The following is a 26,643-nucleotide window of genomic DNA, read 5'->3' on the forward strand; positions in this document are numbered from 1 at the left end:
GTAGCCTACGAAGCCATTCTATGGCCTGTTGCCTTCTTCCTTTCCAAGCTCTTCTTTCACTCTGTCCTTGACTCAGCCAAAGCAGCCTTCCTCTGTTCCTCTAATATGCTACACATTCCTGCCTCAAGGCCCTTGCCCTTGCCTTTGTTCTGCCTGGGAATCTCTTTCCCTGGTTCTGTACATGCTTGGCCAAAACAGTCCCAGTCACACATTCTATGACCTTGTAGCACTTACCACTGTCTGAATTATCCAGCTGATTGATGTGTTTACCTGTTCCTTGCCTGCTGCTACCCTCTCCCTCTAGACTTAAATTCCTAAGCCAGGCATGGTGGCTCATGCCTGTAATCCCTGCACTTTGGGAGGCTGAGGTGGGTGGATCACTTGAGGTCGGGAGTTCGAGACCAGTCTGGTCAACATGGTGAAACCCTTTTTCTACTAAAATTACAAAAAATTTAGCCAGGTATGGTAGTGCATGCCTGTAATCCCAGCTACTCGGAAGGCTGAAGCAGGAGAATCGCTTGAACCTTGGAGGCAGAGGTTGCAATGAGCTGAGATTGCACCACTGGACTTCAGCCTGGGAGACAGAGAGAGACTCTGTCTCAAAAAAAAAAAAAAAAAAAAAAAAAAAGTCCTTAAGAACGAAGCCAATATTTGCCTTTCTCACTGCTATGTCTCCAGCCATTTAACCTAAAAGTGGCAATTCTTAGTTGCTCAGTAAATGAATGAATGAAAAAAAATCATTCCACACTGTTATGGACTGAATTGTGTTCCTCCAAAATTCGTATGTTGAAGTCTTAACCCCCAATATGACTGTATTTAGAGACAGAACCTTAAGGGAAGAGATTAAGTTTAAATGAGGTCATAAGGGTGGACCCCTAATCCAATACGGCTGGTGTCATTTTCAAAAGAGGGACACCAGGTCTTTCTTTCTTTCCACATGGGCACAGAGGAAAGGCCATGTGAGGACATAATGAGGAGACAGCCATCTATAAGCCAAGAAGAAAGCCCTCGCCAGAAACCAACTCTACTGGCGCCCTGATCTTGGATTTCTAGCCCCTGGACAATGAGAAAATAAATGTCTGTTGTTTAAGCACCTAGTCTGTGGTATTTTGTTGTGGCAGCCCCAGCAGACTGACAGACACACCATCACTTACCAGCTGGCTGGCCTTGGACAAATCATTTAACCTCTGTTTGCCTTAGTTTTTTCACCTGTTAAATGGAGTTAGTCATAGTCCCTGCCTCATAGAGTTGTGGTCAAAGATTAAATGAGTTAATATATGTAAGACCGTTAGGATACTATTTTAGTGTTAACTGTTTGTGTTAGTGTTAGTAAAGCAGATTCGATTACATTTAGTGAATAACAGCAATAATGCAAAATTTTAGAACTCCTGATAGGACATCTGGAAGGAAAACGTCACTGCAGAAAAAGGTGGCTTGGAGAGGTGCCAAAATTAATGGGCAGATGCAAGGGGACGGAAGAGGAGAAGAAGTTCTCGGGCAGACAGGCTTGGAGGAGACAGGCTATGAGATGTGTCCAGGGGCAGCAAACAGGGTAGTCTAGCTTGGGCAGAGAGACTGTAGAGGAGAGAATCTTATTTTTACTTGCACAAAAACACCAGTGTTAGGAAGCAAGGGAGAAGCCAGCAGATGTTCTGAGCATGTTTCCTGTCAGTGGTGACTCCATTCTCTGGACCTGCCTTCCCAGGCTTGTCATCGGGCCCTGTTCCCCGCCTCATCACCAGCTGTTACTCCTCTCTCTCCTTGGTGCCATGTCTGTCAGAACAGTCTGCTTCTCTTGTTCTTCTCCAGTCACACCCTTGAGTGATCATCCTGGTGTGGCAGTGCCTGTCTCTTCATTTCTGAGCCACTGTGCTATACAGTCCCAGCTCTGCTTTTCTGTCCCTCTCCTCCTTTTTGACATGCAGAGATTTGTTCTTTAAAGGAAATTTTAACTGGAATGTTGAACTGCTGTCAAGTGAATTGATCTGCGCAATTTTGCTGTTTTTAATCCTTCTTCCCTGCCACAGGACTGAAACAGGGCTGGAATTTTCCTCTCCGAGGCAGTTATTGCCTTCATCTTTCTTCTTTGCTCTTCCCCTGGAGCTAAATAACTCACCTTTGCCTCCAGGGACACATGCCCATGTTCTCTCACTGTTCCCCATCTGGTCAGGGTAAACACCAGTCCACTGTGTCTGCCACCAACTCTCTGGGTGCAGAAACACAGGTCTTGCAACAGAAGATATAGGCTGTTCTCCTGATTCTATTCCTGTCTTCTCCAGCCTTGTCACTCTGAGGCCTCTGAGCCTCAGTTTCCATATCTGTAAAATGGGAGAGGCAGTGGGGAGATGATTGTGAAAGCTCTTGCTGACTCATAATACATGGTGTGGAAGTGGCTGTTTGTGTTGTTTTCACCACTTGCCTGTCATTTTTTCCCTTACATTCCCTGGCTTCATGGTGGCTGGATCTCTAAACTGGGGAGGAAAAAGGGAGGGAGGTCATTCTGCTTCAAGGCCCTTCCCCCAGCACAGGGCTTTTCTGATGTGACCTGGGTTCTAAGTACTCTACCGATGGTGCAAACCAGACGGGGCAGTCTTGTTAGATTTTTTTCTTTTTTCAAGAGCAGCAAGCAGTGAGAACCCAAAAGTGCCACTGAGGCTCTTCCACTTTGTTAGCTCCTAGGAGAAGAGAGAGCTTACACCCCCACCTTCTCGTGCTACCCAACTTGATAGATATATATTTAGAATGCCCATTCTTCATGACATCATCTTAGATTCAGATGCCACAAGGCTCAAACAGGTCATGTGAGTGGCCAGGCCAGCCTCATGGGGACCTGGAGCACACAGTCCCCTTCAGGAGGGGTGGTCACCCCTCACTTCCAGCTGACTTTTTTTTTTTTTGAGACAAAGTCTCACTCTGTTGCCCAGGCTGGAGTGCAGCAGCACAATCTCGTCTCACTGTAACTCCCATCTCCCAGGTTCAAGCAATTTTGGTGCCTCAGCCTCCTGAGTAGCTAGGATTACAGGCGCCTGCCACCATGCCCAGCTAATTTTTGTATTTTTAGTAGAGACAGGGTTTCACCATGTTGGTCAGGCTGGTCTCAAACTCCTGACCTCAGGTGATCCACCCACCTCAGCCTCCCAAAGTGTTGGGATTACAGGTGTGAGCCACCGCACCTGGCCTCCAGCTGACTATTGACATGAAAAAATGAGCCCAGTGCAACCACGTCATTTATGTTAAAACACACACACACACACACACACACACACACACAACTGGGAATTCAAGTTTTTAGCTAAAATACCTGTTACGGTTTGGCTCTGTGTCCCCACCCAAATCTCATGTTGCATTGTAATTCCCAGTGTTGAAGGAGGGACCTGGTAGGAGATGATTAGATCATGGGGGCAGATTTTCCCTTTGCTGTTCTCATGATAGTGAGTGAGTTCTCATGAGATCTGGTTGTTTAAAAGTGTGTAGCGCCTCCCCCTTCACTCTCTCTCCTGCTCCACATGGTAAGATGAGCTTGCCTCCCCTTTGCCTTCTGCCATGATTTTAAGCTTCCTGAGGCCACCCAGACATACTTCCTGTACAGCCTGTGGAACCATGAACCAATTAAACCTTTTCCCTTTCTTTTTTTTTTTTTTTTGAGACAGAGTCTCACTCTGTCACCCAGGCTGGAGTGCAGTGGCGCAATCTCGGCTCACTGCAAGCTCCGCCTCCCGGGTTCAGGCCATTCTCCTGCCTCAGCCTCTCCGAGTAGCTGGGACGGACTACAGGCGCCCGCCACCACACCCGGCTAATTTTTTTGTATTTTTAGTAGAGACGGGGTTTCACCGTGTTAGCCAGGATGGTCTCGATCTCCTGACCTCGTGATCCGCCCGCCTCGGCCTCCCAAAGTACTGGGATTACAAGCGTGAGCCACCGCGCCCGGCCTCTTTCTTTCTTCCTTCCTTCCTTCTTTCTTTCTTTCCTTCCTTCCTTCCTTCCTTCTTTCCCTCCTTCCCTCCCTCCCTCCCTCCCTCCCTCCCTCCCTCCCTTCTTTCTTTCTTTCTTTCTTTCTTTCTTTCTTTCTTTCTTTCTTTCTTTCTTTCTTCTTTCTTTCTTTCCTTTTGAGATGGAGTCCCATTCTGTCACCCAGGCTGTAGTGCAGTGGCACAGTCTTGGCTCACTGCAACCTCTGCCTCCCGGGCTCAAGTGATTCTCCTGCCTCAGCCTCCTGAGAAGCTGGGATTACAAGCACCTGCCACCATGCCTGGCTAATTTTTGTATTTTTAGTAGAGATGGGGTTTCACCATGTTGGCCAGGCTGGTCTTGAACTCCTGGTCTCAGGTGATCCACCCACATCGGCACCCCAAAGTGCTGGGATTACAGGTGCCAGTCACTGTGCTGGGCCATATTGCTAATTTTAAAAGTGTTTTTAAACACATTAAACCCGGCCTCTTTTCTTTTCCTTTTTTCTTTTTTTTTGAGATGGAGTCTCACTCTGTCACCCAGGCTGGAGTGCAGTGGCGTGATCTTGGCTCACTGCAAGCTCCGCCTCCCAGGTTCACACCATTCTGCTCCCTCAGCCTCCCAAATAGCTGGGACTACAGGCGCCCACCACCACACCTGGCTAATTTTTTGTATTTTTTAGTAGAGACAGGGTTTCACCATATTAGCCAGGATGGTCTCGATCTCCTGACCTCGTGATCCGCCTGCCTTGGCCTCCCAAAGTGCTGGGATTACAGGCATGAGCCACTGCGCCCAGCCTCTTTTCTTTATAAATTACCCAGTCTCAGGTAGTTCTTTATAGCAATGTGAAAATGAACTAATACAATAAGCTTATTCTTAAAATAGTGGAAATTAACTCAAATGTTTTAAAATGAAAAAAATAAAATCCAATGACCAAACAGAACCCAAAACCTCACACTGGATTTGGCTCAGGTTTTCAGCCTCTGCTTTAAACTAATCCATGTCATCATCTTGGAAGATGCTCAGGGTTATTGTTCTGTGACGTGACCTATTTGTGTTTTTCCTGGGGCCTTGGTGCCTCAGAATGACAGTAATGGTAAGTATTGTGGAGGGGATATGTTTTTGGTAACAGCACATGGAAAGTCACCTACTCCACCTTTGGGCCAGCTTGTCTAAACACCCAGCTGCAGTCATATAATTTACAGAGCCTGGTGACTTTACCATCAAGCATGTAGTCTCTGCCTAAGCACCCAACTCCCTTAGGCTTACCATGTGTGGTCACAGAATCTGAGAATGTTAGAGCTGGGAGGACCCTTGGGATCACCCTGACCTGCCTCCTGCTTCAGCAAGAAAGTGAAGGTCACATGGGGTAGGGTCTTGCCTGGGGTCACTCAGCTTTTTAGTGACCTACTTGGAGCAATAGTATATAGCCTCTTAAACCTCTGACTCTATTTTCTTCCCCTTTTCCTATAGCCTCCATTTACAGCTATAAAATAATTGTCTTTGCTTCAACTCCACATATTCCTCAGAAAGCGTAGTTCTCTGAGTCATTGAGATTCCAAGCCATGAAGGGTAGATTGAATGAGTGGCCAGTACTGCGGTATACTTACGCTGAGGTCAAAAACAGGACCAGTAGAATGCCGAATCCCAGGAATTCTTATACAGCAAACCAAAACTCCCCCTTCCTGTGCACTTTCAACTGATTGCCTTCTGTTCCTTCACTAGAGAGTCACAAAGTATCCCTTTTACTTCTAAAAAAAAAAAAAAAGTGGCAAAACGTAAAAGCAAGCAAAATAATTTGTCCAGATTAAGAACACAGTGGGAAGGCCAGGCGCAGTGGCTCATGCCTGTAATCCCAGCACTTTGGCAGGCCAAGCCAGGCAGATCACTTGAGGCCAGGAGTTCAAGACCATCCTGGCCAACATGGCGAAACCCCATCTCTACTAAAAATACAAAAATTACCAGGCATGGTGGTGCACGCCTGTAACCCCAGCTACTTGGGAGGCTGAGAAATGAGAAATGCTTGAACCTAGGAGGTGGAGGTTGCAGTAAGCTGAAGTCATGCCACTGCACTCCACCCTGGGTGACAGAGTGACTATTTTACTCACTGTGACTATTTAAAAACATTGCTGTAGTGGCAGCAGCAACCAAATATCCGAATGGAAGCAAATTGTCCTGCTCTAGACCAGGATATCAGACACCTTCCCAGCTCTGAGCTCTGGTAGGCAGGGCACTGGGAAGGTGTCTGACCCCTGCACCTCTTTAGCTGACAACTTCTGTAAAAATGGTGAGTAGAGTTTGGTTGGCCCACGAGGCAGATGTCCTCCTCCTTCCTGCTTCCATCAGCCCAGGGCTCAGAGTCCTGCCCAGAAAAAAACAAACAAACAAACAACAATGAGAAAACACCTTATGACAGGTGACCACAGCCAGCCACAGCTTCCTTCCGGAGAGCCTCTGTGGTATTTGCAACTCAGTCTTCAGTGGTTGATGTTGGAGCAGTCACATAACATCACCATAAATAGTTTCTGAGCTCATCAAATGCCACCACCACACTTCGATATTTAATCCCTCACAAAAGCTGTTTATGGTTCTGTGTACTCCTTTTCATGAACATTATACCTTATTTTTATTAGCTTTTTCTGAGAATTCAAACAGATTAAAGCGGCTCAATTTTCCCTTCCAGAAGTCATGCTGATTTAATTAGTTAATGTTTGTAAAGCGCTTTTGAAGTGGGAAAGTGCCACAGGAGAACTAAGTAGTAGTATTTAGGAGTTACTCAACACACTTTATATTAACATCTCCAGTTCCTAAATGCCATCCCTCCTTGCTCATTGTAGGGAGATGGGGGTGTTCCCACCATTGCTTAATTCCTTGGAGACTGTTTCTTTCATTTGGATCACATTGGGTTCCAGAGCCACTTACAGCCGTCTGTGACCCCGTGACCACAGCTCTCTGCTTCTGTTATAGCTGAGAGTCTTGGCAAACTCTTAGAACAAATGCTTTCTCACAAACAGCTAATAGTCTTTCTGTTTTCTTCCCTCCTTTTGTAAATATTAGTGAGTGCCCACCATGTACCAGGTATTCCCCTCCCTCTGGGTCTTCTTTTCTTGTCTGGGCTAATGGTTTTGCTGAGAGATCTTGGATGGGTCATTTCATCTCTGCTTTTTGTCCCTTTACCCGTGTGTCAGGGGAGCCAACACAAAATACCTGGGGATGAAAATATGCTCATGCTCAGTTCTGTACTCCTTCATCAAACATCTCACCTTGGACAGCTTTAAGTAGTGAACGAAGGAAAGTCCATGTTGCTTGCATTGTTTTCACATGGGTATAGTTCTGCTCTTCAAAATTACGGTGTTGGGGGATAGAGCTCAGTGGTACAACAATCAACTATAAAATTGCAGTGACTTCTCCCTTACTGTAAAGGAATAAGGTGTCACGTACGTAATTTTTCTGAGTTTATGTTACCTCTCAAATGAGTTATGTGCTTCTCTGCCTTCTTAAACGAAATGCAATGTAATCTTTTAAGGGTCACTTCCTGAATATCCACTGTCACACTGCATTCTACTGCATTCGTGCCCTCAAGAGCACTTGAGGTTGCAGTTTGTATCCAACCAAAGTGACCCCAGAACCTGATGCTTTTTTGAGTCAGTTGGTTTGTTTTTTATCCCTCTCCAAAACTTGCTGTTGGTGGATATTCTTACTGTCTTCAGTGTTCCTGCTGCAAACACAACTCCGCCTTCCCATTTGTTGCCGCTAATCTACTGCAGGCTGGGAAATGGGAGAATTATACTGGTTAGAATTAGGTAAAAAATAAACATGAATAGACTAGGCGCAGTGGCTCATGCCTGTAATCCCAGCATTTTGGGAGGCTGAGGCAGGCAAATCACCTGACGTTGGGAGTTCAAGACCAGCCTGGCCAACATAGTGAAACCTGGTCTCTACTAAAAATACAAAAATTAGCTGGACGTGGTGGCAGGTGCCTGTAATCCCAGCTACTCGGGAGGCTGAGGCAGGAGAATCACCTGAACATGGGAAGCGGAGGTTGCAGTGAGCCAAGATCATGCCACTGCACTCCAGCGGGGGGACAGAGTGAGACTCTGTCTAAAAAAAAAAAAAATTAGCTGGGTGTGGTGGTGTGTTCCTGCAATCCCAGCCACTTGGGAGGCTGGGGCAGGAGAATCTCTTGAACCCGGGAGGCAGAGGTTTCAGTGAGCCACTGCACTCCAGCCTAAGCAACAAGAGCGAAAACTCTGTCTCAAAAAACAAAATAAAAATAAACATGAATAGGCTTTGAATGAGGGACTGAGAAGGTCCCCTATGAGCAAAGAACTCAAGTTGAAATGTACAGATTCTGTGATACGCCGATTTTAACTGCTCAGTGGCACTGTCTTCTTCCTTTTCCAGTTGGGGCTCTCTCTGGATGGGGTGAGGTTTATAAAATAATTGACTTCTGAGCAAGCATTCCTACACATTGAAATAAAAATACTTCATGGTTTTGATACAGGGAGTTCTTAGAGACTTGCATGGAGTAGGTGTCACTACCTGCTTGTTGAATAAATGGCTCCAGCAGCTTTTCATGCAGTAGGAAATTTTAGAAAATGATGGGTTTAAAGATGCTTTGAAACACAAATGTACTCCTGTTAGAAAGATACACATTTATAAGTCAGGTTTCCTAGAAAACCTCAAAGTTCTTTGTGACCCAGAAAATGTTGTAATAAAATCAACCTTTCTTTTTTTTTCCTCCCAGAATGCTTCATCTGGAGAATTTCAAAGAGACAACAAAACACCTGTTGTCAATTTCAATTCACCACCCTAAGTGTTAACGTATCTCTGGTTTCCTAAAGGTGATAGCAGAACGTGTTCATTTGCATCTTTGTTTTTGAAAAACAAAGAAAATTTAGAGCTCTGTACCCACCTTCCAGTGAGACGCCTCCTTTCAATTTCAACAGGTGAGATCTTGGCAGAGATCACTTTTGCTTCCTTCTTTCTTTCTCTCTCTCTCCCTCCCTCCTTCCTTTCTCTCTCTCTCTCTCTCTTTCTTTCTCTTTCTTTTATTTTTGAGATGAAGTTTCGCTCGTGTTCCCCAGGCTGGAGTGCAATGGCTCGATCTCGGCTCACTACAACCTCTGCCTCCTAGGCTCAAGTGATTCTCCTGCCTCCGTCTCCCAAGTATCTGGGATTACAGGCACGCACCACCATGCCCAGCTATTTTTTTGTATTTTTAGTAGGGACAGGCATTTCACCATGTTGGCCAGGCTGGTCTCAAACCCCTGACCTCAGGTGATCCTCCCACCGTGGCCTCCCAAAGTGCTGGGATTACAGGCGTGAGCCACTGTGCTTGACCCTTCATTTCTAACTCTAACATTTTTATTCTTTATGGTTTTAAGACTGACATGTTATGCTTTTTATTAGTTCAGCCTACATTAGGTAATGTCTGAAATAAGGAAAGAACAAAAATTTAATTTGTGAATTATTCTTCAGAATTTAGTTATTCCACAGGAGGCACTGTGTAGTTCGCTGGTTATGATCATGGCTTTTGGTGTCAGATGGTCCTGGGTTTGAATCTAGGTTGTCCTGCTTCCTAGCTCCTGACCATGGACAAGTTGCTTAGCCTTTCTGAGCCTCAGTTTCTCATTCACAATATGGATGTTTCAGTTACCTATTGCTGTATAACAAACCTACCCAAAGCTTAGTAACTTAAAACAACAGCAACCTTATGTTTTCTCAAGATTCTATTTGGACAGGGCTCAGCATGGGTGGCTCATCCGTGCCTCACATGGTATTATCATGAACCCTCATTAGGCTGAATTCAGCTGGAAATGGAACATCTAAGATGATCTCATTCACATGAATGGAAGTTGGTGCTGTCAGCTGGGGTGCTTCAGTTTTTATGTACCCTCTTTTCCTCTCACAGTCTAGACTGCCTTCCTTACAGCATAGCAGCTGGGTTCTATGAGAGAGCAAGAACAAAAACTACCAGACCTCTTTAAAGCCTAGCTCCAGACAGAACAAGTGCAACTTCCACTTCATTTTATTGATTATAGCATGTCACAAAGCTCCACCTAATTCAGCAAAAGGGAATAGACTCTACCTCTTGATGGGAAGTATGGCAAAAGATTTACAGCTATTTTTAATTCAACATAATGGGTATACATAATTCTTCTTTTCTCAAAGTGCCGTTATGAGAAGTAAATGAGATAATGCTAGTCAGCAAGTCCTTAATAAGTACAAGATGTTCATTACTATTTTACAGTATTGAATCAGTATGAAGCCAATCAAGCTTTGCCATGGAGTACTTGGACCAATCAGTTACCTTGGTTGACTCTTAGTTCCTTGTTGGTATCTCTGGTTCTATTTAACACAATGCACCCGGGTTCTATGGCTCCATGAGAGATGCTCACATAAAGACACTAATAGGAAATATTTATTGACAGTGTTCACTGTGTGTCGAGCACTGTTTTAAGCACTTTTGTTACATAACAACCCTACAGTATCAAAGCTAACCTTATTTTGCACATAGACTAATGAGGCACAGGGAAGGAAACTGACCTGCTAAAGCCACATGCCTAACAGGTAAGGGACCTGGGGTATGGATCTATAAATCAGGCATCCCCCATGTTTGTATGATTTGTTGAATAAGTGAGCCTATAGAATTAATGGGGTTCCTTTTAACTCTAAAATTGTATGATGTTTCCAAGTGCAAAATGTATATATAATCGATGAAATAGTTTCTTGGTACAAAATGCTAAGTTGAGAAATGGAGGCCAATGGGATTTTTTGCTTGAAGTGTAGACAGAATAATTCAGAATTTAGCTGTCTACACATTGGCTAATACTCTAGCTATAATTGGTAAGAAATATTTGGATATATGGCTGCATTTTCCACTTTGGATAGTCAACATTGGTTCTCATTTCAAGTGCTTCCCCAATGTCCCGACTATTTTCTGTGAAATGGGAATAATGACAATTCAATGAGATTGAATTCATCACCACTGGCAACTCTGATTGGAGATGAAAGTGTCTGTATAAATGCTAAGTGTTCTTCCCTTTAATTAATTATTGTTATCTGGTACCCTGATTCATTGTTACAGAAACTTGATTTCCAGTTGTATCATCCTTCTGATGCAGTCCTTCTTAAAATGGTGTCTCAGACATTAAGTTATGCTGTCCCTAAACCGCTCATAATCTAGGATGATCTCAGATTTTTTTCTGCCTGCAAGTTGTCCCCTCCTACTTCTTTCTGAAATAAAAAGTGAAGATGGAAAAGGAAAGCACTCTGTGCCACCTCGGATCCTGCTTTCTGTGACTGGAAGCAAGTAGGCGGGGGCAGGGAATATGAAAAGCATCCCCAACGCTCAGATTGTGATTTAGCTCATTTTGATGGCATCATTTCACCCAACCCCAGACAGTGCATCTTGTTCGGGTTTCAAGAAGCCTGGGTGGAGGTGGGAATGTAGCTGTGAGTCAGGAGACCAGGATTGTAGCACAGAGACCCCCACTAACTAGTTGTCTAATCCTTAACAAGTTGCTTTGTCTTTCTGGGCTCATTTTTCTCATCTGTCAAGTCAAATGAAGGTTATGGAATAGATGATCTCTAAAAATCCTTCCAGTGCTACAGTTCTATTCTGGGTCTGTCTGCACCTGCAGACAGTGATGTGGGGGCAGGAAGGGCACTGGGGAGGGCGGCAGATTTAGTCAAGAGAATAAAACACTTTCACCTGGTGCAGCCTTGTGTCCTTGTGTGTGTTGTGCAGTACAGGCTTGTCTCAGATTATCCAAATAATTGACTGAGTTCTCTTCTTTCTTTGCCAGTGAGCACACAGCTTTAGTTTTTTTCTGGGACTAGCAGCTGCTTTTCTGAAATTTCCATCCCAGGGCTTCCGTCCTCCACTGTGTCCTCTCAGAAACCTGTCATGGTTTTTCTGGATGGATGCCCACAGAATTTTAATCCAGACACACACACACACACACACACACACACACACACGCACACAGAAAGAAAGAAAGAAAGAAAGAAAGAAAGAAAGAAAGAAAGAAAGAAAGAAAGAAGAAAAAGAAAGGAAGGAAGGAAGAAAGGAAGTAGAAAAAAAAGAAAAAAGTACCATGTATAACAAAAAGCAAAACCAGGTTACGAGTTGACTTTCTTTTTTAATTTGGTTACTTCATTTGTGCTGCCAATCTGAAGCCATGACTAACCTAAAGCCAGTGAGTTCTCTTAATTACTGGGTTTGTCTATGATGATGCAGAGATGAGACCTATATGCCTTAGGGGCTACCTGGGTTCTGGCACCTCCAAACTCTTGGTAAATGTCTGCTTAATCAAATTCGTTGTTTTCCCAGAATATCCCATTTTCTCCTCCCCCTCCTCCTCCTCCTTCTTCTTTTTCTTCTGATGGAGTCTTGCTCTGTCACTCAGGCTGGAGTGCAGTTGTATGATCTCAGCTCATGGCAACCTCCACCTTCAAGGTTCAAGCGATTCTCCTGCCTCAGGCTCCCGAGTAGCTGGGATTACAGGTGCGCGCCACCATGCTTGGCTAATTTTTACATTTTTAGTAGAGACAGGGGTTTTGCCATGTTGACCAGGCTGGTCTCGAACTCTTAACAATCGGCCCAAGTCGGCCTCCCAAAGTGCTGGGATTATAGGCATGAGCCACTGTGCCCAGCCAGAATATCCCATTTTATGCCTTTCCTCAACAAGCATTTGCATGTCCAGTAAGGAGGGAAGGATGGAAGTCCCTGCCCTCAGGAAGCTTAGCAGAGTCACTGAAGTTTATCTTCGAAGTTTAAGGTGAAGTTATCTAACCTAATTTGTGAAAGATCCTTTGGTGAGCCAGCTAGAAATGCAAATTCCTGGACACTGCTCTCAGATGATCATTCTGTAAGTTTGAAACCCAGGAAATGATTTTTTTACTCACCCCCAATCAGCTAGTAGAAGAGTGATAAACTCCTAATAAATGCTCATGGCTAGAAATAAATAGCATCATCAGAAACAAGAATTTCATTATTGCATTTCTACTTACTGTTGTTTAGAAAAAATTCATGAAAATTGATGTCTAATAATGAGGATTCCTCGCATTAACATTAAAGTCATTGCTCTGTGTCTTTTTGATACACACATGATCACCTGAAGATTTGGAAAATTCAGAGCAAGTATGGGTTTGGAACTAAAAATGGGGCAGAGTCTTGTGGGGTGTGGCAAAGAAGAGCATGAATAGCTTTGAAGTCAGGCAGAAGTCAATTTAAATTCTGCACATACCAGTCTGTGTGACTTGGGCAGGTTACTGAAAGTCTCTCTGAGTCTCCATTCTTTCACCTATAAAACTGGAATATTACTACATCTCTGAAGGAGGAATTCAGATTAAGTGAGTTTATGCATCCGGTAAGTGACTGCTTCATAAATAATTCCCCTGGACACTGTGGCTCACGTCTGTACTCCCAGCTACTCAGGAGGCTGAGGTGGGAGGATAGCTTGAGCCTGGGAATTTGAGGCTACAGTGAGCCATGCTGGTGCTACTGCACTCCAGCCTGGGCGACAGAGCGAGAACCTGTCTCAAAAATAAGTAAGTTTAATAAACAAACAAACAGGCTGGGCTTGGTGGCTCATGTCTGTAATCCCAGCACTTTGGGAGGCCAAAGCGGGCGGATCACGAGGTCAAAAGATCGAGATCATCCTGGCCAACATGGTGAAACCCTGTCTCCAATAAAAACACAAAAATTAGCTGGGCGTGGTGGCGCGCGCCTGTAGTCCCAGCGACTCGGGAGGCTGAGGCAGGAGAATCTCTTGAACCCGGGAGGCGAAGGTTGCAGTGAGCGTAGGTCGCGCCATTGCACTCCAGCCTGGCGAGAGTGAGACTCCGTCTCAAACGAACAAACAAATAGTTCCCACTTACATCAAAATATGCCACAAGATGAGGGAAGGCAGAAATTTCTGAGGCCAAACTTAAAATCTGCATTTGGGATTTGGCCACGGTTTGGCCGTTCCCTGTGGCGGTGAATGCGGCCGCGGACCTCCCAGCGCCGCCATTGCCCATAGGGCGTGTCATTTCTAAGGGCAGCTGTTTGTTCCCTGACTGCCCCGCCCCGCCCCCCAGCTCCCCCATCTATCTAAAAGAAAATGTAATGGGTTGGGCCATTTTTATTTTTAAAAAAGCTTTCTTCCAGGTCTTTGACCGGGCTCCGCAGGTGTCCCCGTGGGTTTTCCAGGCCACTGCGGCCTTCACCGACAGAAGGAGGCCATAGAGAGGGGTGCGGCCGGCAGGGGACCCAGAGCCATCTGGGTCCCATTTGGGCCAAGGCTGCGGTTTGGGACTTCCGCCGCCTGCAGGGCTCCTAAAGGGCTGAGGAAGGCCTAGAATCTTCCTGCGCACCCGATCCGGCGTAGTCCGAGGGTCCGACCCCTCCAACCCCTCCAGGGTAGGGGGCAAGGAAGGGCAGGTGTGCCGGGGGATTCCGTCTCACCCCTACCTGCCCAAGGAGGCCCAGGAGCTCCCTTGGGCCGAGCTCTGCAGGGAAGCGAATGCCCCATCTGCTGCAGGGACCCCCATCAGGAGGACTCGAATCCCAGGGACCTGCACCCGCGACGCGGTAGTGGGAGTCAAGACCCGGCGGCTGCACCCCCGACGGCTTGGCCTCATGGGAGCAAAGCCCTCGTTGCCTCAAGGCGCCAGTCTGGGCTTTTGAGCGTTGCGGGAGGTAACCGGAGAGTTCGCCGGATTTTAACACAATCCCACTCTACATCTTCAGAACAGGGTGGCAGCAAAGACCCTTACCCCTCTTACCCCTCTCTGCTCCCACCCGCCCCACCAACCCGCCGGAGCAGAGCTGGTAATCAAAGGCACTTTCCCCGGGCGCCCAGTCGGCGTCGGACTTCGAGGGCAGCGTGCGCAGCGAAGCCGGGCTGAGGGGCGATCAGCCCGCTGGGGACCCTGGAAACCCGCCGCCCTGCGGAGAGTAGCTCGGGACAGTTCCACTGCTCCGCCCAGTCAACTGAAGTGGAAGCCCGAGGTCGGCCTGCAGGGCCAGAGATGCCCTCCGGAGCTGGGCCAAACCTGGGTGCCCCTAAGTGGCTGGAGGGGTGGCTGGGTGGAGAGCGCGAAAGACCCCGCTCAGGGGGCCCCCTCCTGGCTTGGGACGGTAGAGGGGTCCCGCGGGGTGGCGGTGGAGGCAGGGAGGTGGCGGCGGGGCGGGAGGTGCGGACAGTGCGCGCGTCGCTGCGAGCTGGAGCCCCTAGGGGCCCGCCACACACACTCGCACCCCTCCCCCTCCCGGCCTGCCTCCCACCCTCTCGCCGCGACCCCCTCCCCAACCCCCTCCCCTCCCCCCGCCTCCGCCCCATTCTTGGAATTGTGTGGAAAAATTCTCAGCCAAACCTCCCACCTCTCCTCTCCCCCCACCCGCCCCCTTTAAAAAACCCCTTTCCTCCCGGGCCCCTGCACTCTTTGTGAATGAGGGCAGGGAACACGGCCCTTCCCCCGCCCAGGAGCCACGCCAGACCGCCGCACTCAGAGGACTGTTTGTTAATAGTCCAATTAGATAATTGCCATCTTTCACTTCTTTTGCTCCGCATTTCCCATAAAGGAATGAATGGGGAGAGCAGCGTGGAGAGGGCTTCTGCCCCGGCAAGGTGACGAGAAGGGCTGGAGCATGCTCCTTGCACAAGGCCATGCGCTTGAATTGAATCATTGTAGCCTAATCAATGCTCTTATTGGATTACTGGCTGTTGCTTTTCTCAAAGATATTGTAGCAGAGACAATGAAATAGCTAGGGGAAAACTTTTTTTTTTTTTTTTTTGAAGCAGATCTCACAGTTGAGATTTCTCGGCCGTCTCTCCCTCTCCCCCTCTCTCTCCTGCTGGACTCTGAGTACAAAGCTGCCCTTTGAATGGGCTGCCTCAGGGCTGCTGGAGGTGCAGGCATGAAAAAATCCAACTGGAACTAAATGAAGAGAGGTGGCAGTTTAAGATGGCTGTCTGCGTCGAGGTGTGTTAAGAAGGAGCTGTTTAGGGGAAAAGCTTGGCTTTTTTAGAGTGCAGGGGAGACACTTTTTGGGAAAACTTTCTCCCCCCACCCCTTTGTCCCCCATCCCCCACCCCCAGGCAACTGCTTTCTTCTGCTGCGGGGTGTGTAGGGTTTTTTTTTCTCCCCCCACACCCCCCCGCCGCCCAACCCTCATTCAGCTCTATCTGGCGAGTGTGGAGAAAACCCCTCTAGCCAGTATGTGAGCAGGAGGGTCAAAGGCAAAAGGAAAGTTAATAATGCCTGCTAATGGTACTAACAATTCAGGATGAATCTTGTCAAAAGTTTTTCTGGAAGTGTGGGTCTTTTTGATTGTGTGTTTCCTGAAAGCAAGACCAATCATTTCCGTTTATTCACTGGCTAAACCCCTACTTGATTGGGGACAAGGACAGAAACCATCCATTACGATCTGATATATTATCCAAACAATTTAGTGTATTCATGAAGTAACCGAAACGTGGGGGCTGCGAAATTACCCGTAATCAATTGCAACAGCGAGTGTGCGTCCCCCCGGGTGTCGGACAACTACAACTCGCCGTCTCAGAAACAGGCGGGAGCCGCAGCATTTCGGAGTTGCGCTGTTCGCTACCTGATCGCCAGGCTGGGGACACTGGACGTGCTCAGAGGACGCGGGTGCTGACGAGGCGGCCTCGCCGCAGCTCCACCGGGATCCTGGACCAGACTGGCCGCCTCTCGGCGAGCGCGCCACTCTCCCGTCGCCGCTGACCCGCGCGCGGCCGCCGAAGCCTCCCCGCGGGGACATTCATTCTTGCCCCTTGCCTGTCGCCGGGCCAGGCGTACGGGCCGCGTTGTCGGGGGTTTTGTCCCCTTTTTCCTCTTTTTTTTTTCCTTCTCCCCCCCCCCTTTTTTTTGGCTTTTTTTTTTCCTTTCTGTTGTTGTTGTTGTTGTTGTTCTTGCCTATGTTCGGGAAACCAGACAAAATGGACGTTCGATGCCACTCGGACGCCGAGGCTGCCCGGGTCTCGAAGAACGCGCACAAGGAGAGCCGGGAGAGCAAAGGCGCGGAGGGGAACCTCCCAGCCGCCTTCCTCAAGGAGCCGCAGGGCGCCTTCTCAGCGTCGGGCGCTGCTGAGGATTGTAACAAAAGTAAATCCAATTCCGCAGCCGACCCGGATTACTGCCGCCGGATCCTGGTCCGAGGTAGGGATGGGCAGGGCTGCCGGGCGCGTTCCTTGGGGTCGACTCCGGGGCCCGAGCTGCGCGCTGCCGCCGACACAGGCCGGTGGGGAGGAGTGCCGGCTGGGACTTGGGAGAAAGTTGTTGGCCCTCCCCGCCCCGAGTCCGGCTGGGGACAAGCGCCTGGGACTCTCCGGTGCGCTCTCCAGGGGCCTCGGCCCTCCACGCCCTGAGGGGCCCCGCTGACTGGGCTGTGGGGGGAGACGAGGGGCTGCGCGGGTGCAGCCGGGCATCGGACTGCGGCCTCCGACCCGGGAAAGGAGCAGAAAACTCCTGGAGGAGGTGTGCGCGCTCCAAGGGCGGGACGACCTGCCGGGAGCCGGCCAGGGGACTCCCGCGCTCTGGAGGGCTGAGCGCACCCAAAGGGGAGGGCGAGCCCCGGAGAACAGCTGCCGATCGCGGTCTACGGCCCTGCCAGTTGGTACACTGGGCCGAGGGCCCTACGGCCGCGATCGCTGCCCGACCGCTGCCGCCGGGAGAGGCAGCTGGGCTTGGTTACGGAGCCGCGGTTGCCGCTTTGGTGCTCTGCTCTGCGGCTCTCGGATGCGCGGCGTGCGCTTGGCCCGGGCGGCGGAGGCTGCGAGGCCGGGCCCCGGCCCGGCGCCGCCCCAGCTAGCAGATCGCCGGGCCCGGCCGGCCCCAACTCAGTCCCTCCTCCTTCCGCCGCGCGGACTCCGCAGGGAAGGAGACTCGAGGGTGGGGGCGGGGAAGGCTGGAGCACGGTCTGGTCAGCAAGCCCAGAGCTGGGGCCCGCAGGACCCGGGCGGGGCGGCAAGGGTACCCTCAGGCTACAGGGGACCCGGAAGGCGCAGCCGAGGCCCCCCCATGCCGGAAGAAACGTCCGCCTATGTGGAATTGATTGGATTTTTTTCTCTCCCCTGTCTGGAGGACTCTACAAAAAGACAAAGTGTGGTCCCTCCTTCGGTCAGCGTTATGGTGTTAGGCCCCTTGCCCTCCACACAGTGTCTTTGCTACCTGGTTGTGGTCGCGCTCCGCACCCCGCCCCCTATCCCCAAAACTGCACGCTTCTGGGGACTCTGTCGTCCCCAAATCCAGCTCGGGCCAAGGAGGTGGAGGGGGACGGTAGGGTTGTGGCGGCTGACATCTCCCCTTCCCCAGATGCCAAAGGGTCCATCCGAGAGATCATCCTGCCCAAGGGCCTGGACCTGGACCGGCCTAAGAGGACGCGCACGTCCTTCACCGCGGAGCAGCTCTATCGGCTGGAGATGGAGTTCCAGCGCTGCCAGTACGTGGTGGGCCGCGAGAGGACCGAGCTCGCCCGGCAGCTTAACCTCTCCGAGACCCAGGTACCTGGCGACCAGGCCGCACACAGTTCTGCACCAGCCTTCCTCCCCACCACCCCTACCTAGCCTGCTCTTCACCTCCTAACCTGCTCTGGACAGAGCTACCCTTGGGAGGTGGAGGAGATGGGAAGGATGGGTAAGACAGGCCTAAGGATTCCTTCCCCTAGATAATACATCCTTTTCCCCCACCATTCCTGCCATCCTCAAATCCTCCAGGGCCCATGTTTTATCCACCTTGGCCTAGGCCCAGAAGGCCCCAAATCCTATCCTTTTGGAATTTTTATTGGCACCCGGTTTTGAGCATTTCCTTCGTGCTTCTGCTCTACAAAGAACTGACTTTTGCCCTTGTTTGGGGTACCCCATTTTGGCTAGATTTCTAGGCCCCACCCCTTGTGGGCCCACCCAGCTGTACACAGCGTCCAGGCCCATTCTGCAGGAGTGAGGCTAGGTCTAACACCCCCTGCCCCAGCACCATGGGTGATTCCTAGGAATTAGAAAGGTGTACACCCTCCTGGAGATCTGCCTGTGCAGATCAGGCTGCCCTGACCCTTAAAGGAAGGCTTTCTCCATCCTGAGCTGGCCCCAGCCCTGAGTACCTAGGAGACCCTGTCTTCTGTGCCAGTGATATGTGAGGTATGTGATGGGAAGCAGATCTAGGACCCAGAAGCCAGTACTGCCGATTGTGCTTTAGCTCTTTCCCTTTACATTAAATCTATATGATGCCCCTGGAGCTGGCCATGTGGGCTCTGGGCCCAGGAGAGGACCCAAGAACTTGCCAAATGGCATGTCACCAGCTTGGCCTAGCTAAGGCACCCTTCTTTCTGAAGACTGATCCTTTTCCCCATGCCCAACCCTGAAGCAGGTGGAGAGCATTTTAGGTCCGGGATCTGGGCTGAATCCTGAGGACTGACAGAACAGATAGGGGTGTTCTTTTTGAGTTTGAGTTGGTGTGGTAGCTTTTCCTATTCTCTCTGCTACTACCCCTCTTAGTTTATAAAATCTAGATAGGATAGTCTTTGCCTATTGCTGCAAAACTCTTCTGGGCCACTGTTAGGCCTGCAGAGGGGCAGAAGAATGAGAGGGGCGGTTAGTGGGGAGTATTCAGTCCACCTTAGCCTCCTGACTTTCTCCCATGATTCCAAGTTCATGACTCAGAGCAGTGGAGAGATAAACTAAGAGTATCACCCAGACCCTTCAATGCAGCTATGTGGTGAGAGGAGGTGCAGAAAGCTCGGTCTACATAAAGTCTCCCGCACACATTATTCTCCTGCAGCCACTTTCCCTGCTTGCTGCTACCTAATGGTCACGTCTTAAGCAGGAAATGGTCCTTTGTAGCCTTCACCAGGAGTAGTGCTTCTAGGACTAAATCCGAGCGCATTGGGCCAGGGGCCTGGGTCCAGAAAGGCTGGGCAACACTCCCTTCCCGCCTCTCTTCCCACTTCCCTCTTCCTTGTTCCCTCTTCCTTCACCGCACCCTAGGGCCTCACACCCTCCACCGGAAATTCCGGCTTTGGGACTGCACTGAATCACACATCTGTGAGCCCCAAACACCGCTGCGGGATAGCGCGGAAGCCAGTGAAACCCTTTCCGGTCTTCCTTCGAGTTCCTGCCGTGGGCATTTTATTACTTTGTTCTGTGTAAGCGGCGCCTGCCTGGGCCTGCTTCCCTGACCCGGAAGCGCAGCCCAGTGGAGCAGCTGTGTCCCCCTCGTGGCGGCGCCAGCTCCCCCCAGCAGCGCCCCGGCCCTGACCCATCCGGCTGCTGGGTGGGGCTGCGGGTAGGGCTGGGGCTTTGGGAGACCCCTGGAGCCGCGAGCCCCGGGAGCTCGCTTCCTTTGACGCTGGTCTTCCCTGCCCCTCTCTCCCACTCTCCCCGCACCCCGGCGCGCAGGTGAAGGTCTGGTTCCAGAACCGGCGCACCAAGCAGAAGAAGGACCAGGGCAAGGACTCGGAGCTACGCTCGGTTGTGTCGGAGACCGCGGCCACGTGCAGCGTGCTACGGCTGCTGGAGCAGGGCCGCCTGTTGTCGCCGCCCGGCCTGCCTGCGCTGCTGCCGCCTTGCGCCACGGGTGCTCTCGGCTCAGCGCTGCGCGGGCCCAGCCTGCCGGCCCTGGGCGCTGGCGCCGCTGCCGGCTCGGCCGCCGCAGCCGCCGCCGCCGCCCCGGGCCCAGCGGGCGCCGCATCCCCGCACCCGCCGGCTGTGGGCGGTGCTCCAGGCCCCGGTCCAGCCGGGCCGGGGGGATTGCACGCAGGCGCCCCGGCCGCGGGCCACAGCCTCTTCAGCCTGCCGGTGCCCTCGCTGCTCGGCTCCGTCGCCAGCCGTCTGTCCTCCGCCCCGTTAACAATGGCTGGTTCGCTAGCTGGGAATTTACAAGAACTCTCCGCCCGGTATCTGAGCTCCTCGGCCTTCGAGCCTTACTCCCGGACCAACAATAAAGAAGGGGCCGAGAAAAAAGCGCTGGACTGATTTTAAGTGTTTCCCTGTATTTATATTTATAGTATCTATTGTGGTGATATTTATGGACTCACGCGCGTTAGGTGCCCAGAGCTCCTGCGCTGGGCTCCTGGCTCCCACCAGGCCTCTTGACAGCTCTCCTTTCCCACCAGACTCTGCTACCAATTTCATCTCATTCGGGCTATTTTTTTTTTCTACCACCTTTCCTCTGAGATTCCTCCCCAACCCCCAACTTCCTTCTGAATCCAGGAGCGATCCAAAGAATCGGGAAAAATGCCCGAGTTAGTCAACCTGATGCCCTGACCCCGTGCCCAGCCCAGGAGGGAAAAGACTGGTTCAAAGTCTAAAGCACAGGACGTTTGCTCTAGATCCGCGGCTGCTGCCGCTGCTGCCGCTGCCGACTATTCCTAGGAGTATTTGAAAGAGGAAAACTGCGCGCAGACCCCAGGGGCTTCCAGGTTTCTTTAGACCAAAAAAGGAGGACGTTCCTTCCTCTTGCCAGAGAAACCAGGGCTTGTGGGAGCCCCTGGGCCCCGCTTTGCAGACCTCTCGGGATAGTCGGTACACAACACAGCTTCCTGGCGGGACAAATCCTGCGGTTTTTCTCCCCTTTAGGGCAACTCCAATCACAACCACCCCCGACCCCAGGAAACAGTAACAAACGTCCTAGTAGGCAACGACACTAATAAATTTGATCTAATCAGCAATAAAAGCAATTGCTACGTAAAACCAAATGAAGTGGAACCAGTTTTTAAATACTTCTAATGATGAAATTTGGAAGGTGTAAGAAAATTCAGGATAGAGAATGCCCCACAGGGCAATGCAAAATTAAGGTTCGGATATTGTAACTTTAAACAGGAATTTAATGGGGGAAAAGCCAACGCCGCTAATCAAAGGAAATTCAGAATCTTTTCTCAGAGCCTGTTCGGGGCGGTGGCCGACAGCTTCCCACTCCTCCAGGAAAAAGCAAAGCAAGCAGAGCGGCTGGCGGCGGTAGCCTGCGCGCCGGCGCTTCTCCCTACGGCCTCTCAGGCGCGTAGCTTCAGGCACAATTGCTCGGTTTGGAAAACGAATCAGCACTCATTGCCTCCTCTCCCAAACACCCGGATTCACAAAACCCTTCCTGCACGCAGGAAACGTCTGGATTTCTGAGCAGTTCTTTGCGGAAGGGGAGGCAGGGACGCCGCTGGGCAGTCGGGCCTCCTCTAGCAGTAGTCTCGCAGTCCAGATAGCGTCTTGTGTGATTGATAGGAAAGACACTCCCCTCGCCTCCCCAGTCTTAGGGTTTCAGTGGTCCCAAATCAGAACACGAACTGCGACACCCTCTTTCCTTACTCTGCGCAGCGGCGATCGTCCCTACAGCCACGGCCACCCACATTTTAACCAAAATCACAGACCCAGACTGCGAGATGCCGCAGTGTCTAGAATGTATTCGTCCATCTGAAGCAAGCGAAAAACATTTTTAAAATAGTAATTTTATTGTAAATTATTTACGTCGGAAACTCTCCCCCTCTTTTTCATCTTTTTTTTTTCTAGGCAAATAGTGAAGAAAATATTGAACGATTCAAACGCGGGTAGGTGTCACTGAATCCAGGCTACTAACTTTGTTCTGAATGTTTTGGATATTTGGATGTTTTGTATTTATGTGGTGAGAGTGAAATATATATATCTATGATGATAAATGAGGTGTATTTTTGTCTTATATTTGAAGGATAAAAAAACAAAAGAAGAAAAGGAAGAAAGAGCCAGCAAATGATGAGTCTCGGCGTGGGGACTCCGGGGGCAGAGGGTGGCAGCCCCTATAGTGTGGGGCTCTGCGACTGGTACCGTGAGCGCCTGGGATGAGGTTTGGGCGGATTTCGGGTTTCCGGAGAGGCAGAGATGCCTGATTACGACGATTTGTTCCACTTCCTTGAGTGTTTCGCTCTCGATTTCTCTATCTGTCCCTCTGAGGTCGGCCCCTCACACCCTCCTCCTTAATTTCCCACTGCGTAATTCTTAGTTTATTTAGGAACTCATCTCTGGGCACTATAAAGTCCCTGCCTCCTAATGCTACGTTTCTAGAGTCTTCCAGCTGCATCTTCATGCCGGCAGCATTTTGGATTTTGTGCAATCATGGGCCCAGAATAGACAAGGTTTTATTTTCTTCTGACTTAGAATAAGTCTCGCCATCGTCAAAGAGAAACTTTGAAGGAGCAGGAGACTGAAATCGATATTAATTCCTGCAAAGAGACCTCCTCACCCCGGTGCTTATGCAGTGGTGACGGATGTAGACGTTGCAACCAAATCTTGGGAAGCGAGGAGGGCCGGGGAGGACACTTCTGGACACGCTCTTCTAAAGCGTGTGGAGCACGGGGCGAAGTCCGCGCTGCGGGTGCAGCGGCCCCGGCTCATTCTTGTAGCGCCCGCACACCTGGGTGTTGCAGGGACCCGCAGCTCCCGTGCAGCACCGGCCCTAGCTAGGCCTTACTGCCCCTACTCGTGTACTGTGCCTGAAGCTGGAGTTGGAGGCATCCAAAATAAGGCGGGGCACAGTGTGGGCGGCGGAGTCCCTGAGCCTTGAGCTCGGCTTTTTGCTGAGATCACAGCAGCCGCCCACAGACAGTTCACTTTTATTTCTCAAAGTTGCTGCAGATCCCTCAGCTTCGCTACTCTTGGCTCTTCCCCTCCCTGTCCGCCTCTCCTTACTATCTCTTGCTTGAAACTGCTTTTCCTTTTCTACTCTTTTCTTCTGCGCTCCTGTCCCGTAAACGCCTGCGCTTCCTCTAAGTTCTCTCTCTCAGTGGTGTGGGCTCCCCTCTGGTTCCCCGTCTCCCTCCTTCATTACTTCTTCCTTCCAGGTCGGTCTCTCTCTTTTGTTTTTCTGGTTTTCTTCTCCTGCTCAAGGGATCCCAAAGGCCAAGGCAGTGGGTGGCTCTCACTGCAGCTTCAAGGCTGGTGGCTGGGGCCCTCCAGGGGTGAGAAGGAAGGGAGAAGGTGGCATAACTTTTTGGAACAAAAGAAAACACAAAATCCTATCTTGGGATTCCCAACAAATTCAGCCTCCTCTCCCAGGGGCCTCAGTCTGGGAAGTCACCAAGCAGATTCCTCCTTCCAGCTTCCTGCTCTGTCTCCTTTTTGCTTTCCTACCCCTGAAAGAGGGAAGGACCAGTCACCTCATAACTTCTGCTCTCACCTCCCTTCCCTCCCTGGCTTTGGGAAGAGCTGCTGAGCTCTTTGCCTGCCACTCAGGGAGTGCAATTGTTCTTAAAGAGCCTCTTCTGCATAGAAAAAGAATTGCAATTTTAATTTAAAAACATTTATAGAAAATTCATTTAATTTTAGTGACTATCTTCTTTTCCCTCCTTCCCCAAGGGCCTCCAGTAAGCTGCCTTAGTCCCTGGAGGCTTCTGGCTTCCAACTGGAGACTCACAGGCCTTGGAGGAGGAGGCAGGTAGCCTCTATGCCAATAGCTGGGCCTGCCTGGGGAAAGGTGAAAGGAGGAACAGCTGCAGGAGGGGGGAGCTGAAAGGAATCTGATGCTCAGGCCTGCACAAAGCAACAGCCAAATTGTTTCAGAGCAGAAAAGAAAAAAGGAGGAAACCTCTTAGCAAACCCCTGTGAGTTTGGGGGTCAGGTTCAAGAAAGATGTGGGAGGTCACATGGAGAGCTAAACGGGACACATTCTCGTATCCACACTTGCAGTTGGTCTAACCTTCAGCCAGAATGTATTCATAAGTAGCATTTGGCAACCCTTTATAGTTTACAAATAGCATTTTACATACACCATTCTACTATTCCTCATGGTGGCTTTGGGAGGTCCAGCTCCGTTTTAAAGACTCATATACAGGACTGGAGCAAATAGCTTGCTCAAAGCCACATGGCTGCTCAGAACCCAAGATTGTAAGCTCCCCCTAGGGCCAGAGGCCTCTTTCTTTCAGTTTTTTTCTCTCTTCCCCCTTTGCCCCCTCTTTCCCTCTTCCCTTTCTCCCCTCCTTCCTCGTTTCCTTCTTTTTGTGCCCACAGTGTCTGGATAATGGTACCTGAATTCTTTAGCCTATTTGCACCCACATCTGCTAATGTCCATATCTAGCCATCTATTACACCAGCTGCTGAGGATTTACTTGGTGCCCTCATCAAGAAGTTTGAATTTCTCCCTCCTTCCTGTTTTTTTTTTTCCTGCCACTGTCCCAACTCTTTCCCTCTACTTCTCTCTAGAATGACATCTTTAAACCCCTTACCCTCTTTGGTCTTACACATCCTTAAAAATGATTATTTTTAAATTGAATTATAATATCCATGTGGTAAACACTCATAGGATAAAGTACACAAAGCTTAACTATACAAGATGATTTACACACACACACACGCACACACACACACACACCTTCTTGAATGGCTCCAAGGATACCCTTTTAACTTCTTCCCTTAGCCACATAAGCCATATGATGACACACAGTGTCTTTCTCCTGTTTGAAAAGAAATTGTGTCATATTGGTGTGCTGTTCTTGCATAGAAAGCCTTTTTCAAGAAGTCTTTTTAAGATTTCTTGAAGGATTTAGAAATCATGTATCTCTTCTAACCCCCTGAAATCCTGAGTTTAAGTGGCTTGATTAAATGGCTGATCAAAACTTAAAAACATACTAGTTCAATGTTTTTCAAGATACAACGGAGGACCAGCTGCTTCAGAATCATCTGGGGACTGGCTAAAATTCCAGGTTCCTAAGCCCTAGTCCCATCTGATGAATCAGAAACTGGTTGGGGCTTAGGAACGTGCATTTTAAACACTTTTCCAAAGTGATTCTTATCCAGACTAATATTTGAGAAGTACTGTATTAAATGGCAAACTCCCAAAACACTGCAGCCTCCTGCATCTGGCCCAGGGCCTGGCATTTGGTAGGAATACAATGAATGTTTGTTAAACAAATTAATCCACAGTTTCTGACACAGTTTAGAATTTCTTGGACCACATTATGCTATTGTAATTTAACACCATTTCTACGTCGGGAAATCTTTACATTTCAGAGTCTTTTTCATTTTCATGGAGGTTTCATTTTAATGGAGCAGGAAAGAAAAGAGAGATCTACTTTGGTGTTTTCTCAGGTCTCAGGGAAGGTCTTTTTTAAACTCAATGGGGACCACCTTCCTGGAGAGGCTCCTCCCTTACAGACCTGGTAGTTTGGGGAAAGGAGGAGGCGAGCCCTTCAGGTTTGCTGAAAGGCATTCAGATGCACACCCTTCTTGGTTGGAACTGAAAGCTTCTGTTTGAAGAGACATGAGTTCTGGAAGGAGCAAGGCCACCAGGTCCACAGAACCTGGTATGCAATGGACATGGAAGCTGAAAATTACTTGGGTATTCTCTGATTTCTAGCTAATATGAAAATAATTTTCTTTCTAGAAACACATTTGCCTATCTTCTTACCCTGAAACAGAAAATAAATATTGTGTTTTATGTGGTAGTGTTGTATCCATTCTTAAAAATAAATCACATCATATATATGTGTAAAATATATATAAAATTTTTCAGGTAAAAGTTTTCTTCATATAAAAAGTCTGTTATGTGTGTTAACAACAACATAACATGTATAGCAATAACACATACACATATACACACATATAAACGTACATAGCATTCCCTGGTATCGTACAATGTGTAGTATGCTGGTTTAATGCACAGAGAAAAAGTAATTCATCTTAATGGTTTCTAGTTATGGTTCTGGAGTCAGAATGACTTGGGTTCAAATCCCAG

General features: G+C 49.3%; 1 protein-coding gene across 2 annotated transcripts; it reads left to right on the top strand.

Annotated features, from left to right (window-relative positions):
* Positions 1–16,642: 16,642 nt before the first annotated feature.
* VAX1 (ventral anterior homeobox 1) lies at positions 16,643–26,406 on the top strand. Of its 2 annotated transcripts, XM_003255004.2 has the most exons (4): positions 16,643–17,121; positions 18,277–18,464; positions 22,452–22,489; positions 22,627–26,406. In XM_003255004.2, the coding sequence occupies exons 1-4, from the start codon at positions 16,881–16,883 to the stop codon at positions 22,718–22,720; spliced, it is 561 nt and encodes a 186-aa protein (XP_003255052.1). In that variant the 5' UTR covers positions 16,643–16,880; the 3' UTR covers positions 22,721–26,406. The 2 variants fall into 2 exon arrangements, with proteins under 2 accessions (XP_003255052.1, XP_003255053.1); XM_003255005.3 differs by lacking the exon at positions 22,627–26,406 and having other exon boundaries at positions 16,674–17,121; positions 20,352–22,534.
* The last annotated feature ends 237 nt before the right edge of the window (positions 26,407–26,643 follow it).

The sequence above is a fragment of the Nomascus leucogenys genome, chromosome 3 (assembly GCF_006542625.1).
Source record: "Nomascus leucogenys isolate Asia chromosome 3, Asia_NLE_v1, whole genome shotgun sequence".
Taxonomy (NCBI): domain Eukaryota; kingdom Metazoa; phylum Chordata; class Mammalia; order Primates; family Hylobatidae; genus Nomascus; species Nomascus leucogenys.